Raw genomic sequence first — 6,000 nt, 5'->3', positions numbered from 1 at the left:
AGAGCCGGTGTTTTCCCGTCGGGTTAATTAATTACTACCGCCGCTGACTGCTCATTCTCGACTACACGCCACAGGCTATTCAACATCAGCAGGAAACGGCTCCTGCACACGTTGTCTAATGTGACCGAGGCCTTAGGCCTTTGCCAACAGTGGAGAGACACAGGTGGACGGGGCTGAGGATTACTGCACCCAGATGTCTTCCCAGCATTTCTTTATAGGGGGATACCAGAAACACGGCCCAGCATACATACATGTCATGTGAACTGCGGGTGTACAAGAGGCTGATCGCCTCAGAGGAATACTTGGTGGAGCGCCCCCTGATTTTCTTGTTGCAGGGAAACTTACAGTCACTTATCCTTTAAAGAGACTCTGTAACAACATTTTCAGCCTTATTTCTTCTATCCTATAAGTTCATATAACTGTTCTAATGTGGTCTGTGTTACTGCAGCCTTTTCTAGTTGCACAGTGGCTGTGTTATCTCTGTTGTATGATCTAATCTTCTCTCTTCTGTCGGCTCTGTTGGCTGAGGCTGGAATGTGTGGAATGTGCTGCACTGCTTATCATTGGCAGAAGCTTTACACACCCTCTCCAAGCTCAGAGACTGAGCTACTCTCAAGCCTATCATCAAACTCTAGTTAGAAGCCATGTCTTTTGTTTGTAAACACTGACTAAAAATGGCAATTACAAGCCAGGATTGCAGCAGGGAGTGGCAGAAACAGCACAGAGGGGCCCAGGAGAGCATAATGAATAGAATGGTATGCTTTTTATTGTAAGAATTTTACAGTACAGATTCTCTTTACGCTGATAACATTAAGTTGTCATGTATTAAAAGAAACCTGAAGGGAGAAGATTAAGGAAGTTGACACTATTGTAATTATTGTATTGTTATATTGTCTTCATGCTCCATAATGCTGTACAGAATGAGGCATAAATAAATGCATTTAGAACACAAGAACATCCAACAATATAAGTATACAATGCATGGTAATTAATGCATAGAACAATAAGACTTTCCAAAACACAAGTACTGGAAGTTTTTGTATTATTATTTATTTATATAGTGCCTTCCGTGGTGCTGTGCAACAGCATACAGGGTATAACAATACAAAGTAAGCAATACAACAGTAAATATACAAGACAAAAGTGGATTAGAGCTGATGCAGTGAAATTAACTACATACTTTTACATAGGGGTGGGAGGTATGCACACAGCCAGGGGTGTAACAATAGACCTTGCAAGGGATGCATCCGCAGGGGGCCCCAGAAGCCGCAGGGGGGGGGGGGGGAGAAGTTTATTTTCCCTGTCCTGAGAGACTGACAACTAAGGGCAAGGAGAGAAAGAACTTTCTGCTCTCTGCACAATTGTTCTAATGACTGCATCTGCTCAGCCACTGAAAAGGAATCATACACAGTTTTGTAGACAAAGATTTGTAGACAGTGCCTATTCGGTGTGCAGCAGGTGTACAAACTCCTGCCCCCAGCCTCTCCACCTCCTCCCCCAAGTGCTCTGTACTGTAGTGATGCTGGGGGGAGGGGCCCCATCCAAAGTTTTGCAGGGGAGCCCAGTAATTTCAAGTTACACCCCTGCACTCAGATTACACAGCATTGTGAGACAAAAAGGGGAAGAGTGCCTTGTCCAAAAGACCTTACAGTCTACAGGTTTTAAGGATTGGACAGTTGGTAAAGGGACGCTGTGTATGGTATAAATAGTTGTCAGTGGCTAAAGTGTCCTAGGTAAGATAGTATGCTTGCCTGAAGATACTTGCCTGAAGAAGAGCCAATACCCCCTTTCCCACGAGATATCTTTACCTTTAATCAAATAGATCCTCAGGGGGGTTGTATGGCTGATATTGTGGTGAACTACCCTGCCCCCCACACAGTGAGATGTCATGACCATGTTCCTGACAAGGTACGCTGTCTGTGAACCTCATTGCATTGTGGGAAATAACAGCTTTTTACAACTGCCAAGCAAGCAGTATCTCCCTCTGTGCATAGAACTCTCAGAAACTAACATCGACATACAGACCACCTGGCAGAACTACCAGTGATACATTTCAGAATGTAAATCAGGGAGAGGAAAGATTTTACAATGGGCAAACACTGACTAAATAATTCATATTGTAAACAATAAGCAATTTTATTAATTAACGTATGTTATTTTCACTACAGTTCCTCTTAAAGCTGAAAACATTAAGGTGTCATGTACTAAAAGAAACCTGAAGGGAGAAGAATATGAAAGGTGACACTATTGTAATTATTTTATTGTTATAGTGTCTTCATGTTCCATAATAGAGTAAGGCATAAATAAATGCATGCAGAACACAAGAACATCCAACAATATAAATGTATATACTAATAAAAGTTAAGTTTTAGCGCGATAGGGGCCTTCTCCCCTTTCAGGGAATATGTATTTAATCTATTTATCACCCGAGTGCTCAATCCTGTGATTGACTATTTAGGCTTTCTTTGGTTAGTACATTTTGCTGAGAATTATTTTATTCTAAATCCTTTTTAACAGCAAGATTAAGAAAAGCATTGAAACAAATAATTATTTCTCAGTTTTTGTCCATTATAGTTTGAAATTAATACATGCTACCGTAATTAAAACCTATGTATTTTATTTGCCCATTTGTCCCGGTTATTACACCATTTAAATTATGTCCCTATCGCAATGTATGGCGCTGATATTTTATTTGGAAATAAAGGTGCATTTTTTCAATTTGCGCCCATCACTATTTACATTTTGAAACAAAAGAAAATGAGCATGCATAATTACAGCAGTTAATACTGTTAGTAAATTCACTAGGTATAGTAAAAAAGGGGGAAATAGGTCATAGACCTGAAAATTAAAAAGTTCAGACCCTTTTTGTCTTATGGATCTCACGGGTTTGCTTTAATAGAAATGTTCAACAAATGTGTGACTAAGCATGGGGGACAATTTAGTTTAGGAAGCATCAGCCGTTTTGTGTTACCTTTAGATCTACTTACCAGGGGCTTCCGCCAGCCCCTTGCAACCGATATGTCCCTCACCGCATCTCCGCTCTCAGCCGCCGCTCTGGGGTCCCTGCCGGTGCAGAAGCCAACCTCGAGGTTGTCCTCTACTGTGCCTGCGCAGAAAACTCGAGCCCACGTGCGAGTGATTGACAGCGGCACTTGCGCAGGCACAGTAGAGGACGACGGCTGCACCGGCTGGAACCCCGGGCAGGTGGCTGAGAGCGGAAATACGGCGAGGGACATATCGGCTGCAAGGGGCTGGAGAAAGCCCCGGGTGAGTAGATCTGAAGGTAGCATAAAATGGCTGATGCTTCCTTTAATCACTCTGTAAAATCAGTTGTTTACAGGAAAATAATGCTCAGAGAGGAGTTGGACTGTATCTGCATTAAAAAAAAAGACAATTTCCTTAACACATCTATAAGCCTCAAGTGTTGCATTTCCTAAAGACACACAGTCATACAGTTTAGAAAGAAAAGACGCTTTGCCTTCAGCGAGCAAGGCTGCTACAGATTACACAGTAACCAAAGCCTGTCTGGCTGGGGCTCAGGGCAGGACAGCCCCTAGCCAATCAGGGGTGAGCTACAACTAACCAATGGAAGGGAATCTTACAATCACCAGAAAGCCTGAAACTGCAGCATTCTCTACAGGAAGCAGACAGAACAAGCTTGTTGCATGTGACTGCTGTGGCTATTACATTTCATTGCTTGCAAGTAAGTGTCTGCAGAAGATATCCCTCTAATTTCATGAGCCTCAGCTTACTCCAATAAAGGATGGGCGTTCAAGGGAGTCTGAAATAAAAAACAAAACAAAAAAACAGATACTGACCTAAGGAGAGGGAAGGCTCTGGGTCCTATAGAGCCTTCCCGTTCCTCTCACGGTTCTCGCGTTCCAGCGCTGGTCCTCCGTTAGCGACTTCTGACTGCTGTATTGAAGACTGCTCTCTGTCACTACAGGAGGCTTTGGCAGTTTTCAGGAGCACTTGGGTCGTTCCGTACTGCGCAAGCGAGAGCATTTTTCACGCATGCGCAGTATGGAGCTTCTTCGGTAGAACTCCGGCTCCTAAAGACTGCTGAAGCCTCCTGCAGCGGGGGATTTGAACGGGGGTATCCTGCGCTAAAACAAGCGGATTGTGAGAGGGAAAGAGCCTTCCCTCTCCTTAGGTATCTGTGTTTTTGTTTTTTGAATGGCTTCAGACTCACTTTAAAAGTGAAATGAGAAGAAAAAAAATTAAATGTGCCCACTAAGAATACAATCTTAAAAATATTTGATCGATGATCTGATCGTTTGTTGCAGATTGGCACCATCAACTATATCCAATTTGATCGATCTGAAAGTAATTTGAAAGATAAAATTAGATCGGTACTATGGAACTATGTCATGCCACGTAATACAGGACTGAAATACTGGAGGCAGGTTCAGAAATAAGGGACTGACTTACAATGAAGTACAGAACTGCAAGAGAACATTTTTAATCACGCTGTGTTCATATTTGTCTAAAATCAGGGGTGTAACTACAGGGGAGCAGCACCTGTAACCGCAGGAGGGCCCAGAGCTGTAATAGGGCCCCATCTGCTACTTCACTCCCTCTGGACCCCTTGTCCATCCTTCAGAGCAGCTGTTTCTGTGGCTATACATGTTATGGGTGGGAAGATTATGATGTCTACACTTGTTTTATGACCCTTGTGAGATGGACTCCCAGGCCATGAGGGTCACAAGGGGTAGGCAAGGAAAAGGGTGTGAACATTTGGGGCCCCCTTCAAAGTTTTGCTGGGGCCCCATGATTTGTAGTTATGCCACTGCATAGAATAGTAAAACAAAAGTTTGCTTTCCTAAAACAGAAATAATTTGCGATAATTCAGGTTGGAGTGAGCTCGAGATGTCTCCCAGGCACCACTGCTGAATATATGCAAATTAACCATTGTACCCTTAGAAGCTAAACACACCTCCAGAACCGCTGGAATGCAATGATGTGTCAGCTTGTTAATATGTACAGAGCCATAATAATCCAACATGCATACAGGCTGTTTCGGATTGTTTGATCCTCCTCAGTGCATGGCATGGATTAATTTGGCCCATGTACAAATGAGAAGATTACATACGTCCATCGAGTTCAACCAGAGAACAAAGTACAACACCAGCCTGCTCCCTCACATATCTCTGTTGATCCATAGGAAGGCGAAAAAAAACCCTTACAAGGCATGGTCCAATTAGCCCCAAAAGGGAAAAATTACTTCCCGACTCCAGATGGCAATCAGATAAAATCCCTGGATCAACATCTCTGGGCATTACCTAGTAATTGTAGCCATGGATGTCTTTCAACGCAAGGAAAGCATCTAAGCCCCCTTTAAATGCAGGTATAGAATTTGCCATAACTACTTCCTGTGGCAATGCATTCCACATCTTAACCACTTCACCACTGAGGGGTTTTACCCCCTGAGCACCAGAGCAATTTTCACCTTTCAGCGCTCCTTCCATTCATTCGTCTATAACTTTATTATTACTTATCGCAATGAAATGAACTATATCTTGTTTTTTTTGCCACCAATTAGGCTTTCTTTAGGTGGGACATTATGCCAAGAATTATTTTTTTCTAAATGTGTTTTAATGGGAAAATAGGAAAAATGTGGGGAAAAAAATAATTATTTTTCAGTTTTCGGCCATTATAGTTTTTAAATAATGCATGCTACTGTAATTAAAACCCATGAAACGTATTTGCCCTTTTGTCCCGGTTATAAAACCATTTAAATTATGTCCCTATCACAATGTTTGGTGCCAATATTTTATTTGGAAATAAAGGTGCATTTTTTTCAGTTTTGCGTCCATCCCTAATTACAAGCCCATAGTTTATAAAGTAACAGTGTTATACCCTCTTGACATAAATATTTAAAAAGTTCAGTCCCTAAGGTAACTATTTATGTATTTTTTTTAATTGTAAATTTTTTAATTTTTTTTTAATTACAAAAAAAAAAAAAAATGGGGAGTGTGGGAGGTAATGAGTTAATTTTAT

At 41.8% G+C, this 6,000-nt stretch overlaps 1 protein-coding gene across 3 annotated transcripts in view; it reads left to right on the top strand.

The window, feature by feature from the left end:
- The first annotated feature begins 2,189 nt into the window (after positions 1–2,189).
- Positions 2,190–6,000, top strand: part of FGGY (FGGY carbohydrate kinase domain containing) — a 339,037-nt gene continuing 335,226 nt past the window's right edge. Inside the window, exon 1 of one of the 3 annotated variants that reach the window (XM_068239391.1) lies at positions 2,190–2,238. In XM_068239391.1, coding sequence (XP_068095492.1) covers positions 2,232–2,238 — 7 coding nt within the window. In that variant the 5' untranslated portion in view covers positions 2,190–2,231. Of the gene's footprint in view, positions 2,250–3,642; positions 3,704–6,000 lie in introns of those variants that run through there. The other 2 variants (XM_068239395.1, XM_068239393.1) reach the window with 2 other exon arrangements.

Source organism: Hyperolius riggenbachi, chromosome 6 (assembly GCF_040937935.1).
Source record: "Hyperolius riggenbachi isolate aHypRig1 chromosome 6, aHypRig1.pri, whole genome shotgun sequence".
In the NCBI taxonomy this organism is placed as follows: domain Eukaryota; kingdom Metazoa; phylum Chordata; class Amphibia; order Anura; family Hyperoliidae; genus Hyperolius; species Hyperolius riggenbachi.
The sequence above is the reverse complement of the archived record's forward strand: the minus strand, read 5'-3'. Positions and strand labels throughout refer to the sequence as shown.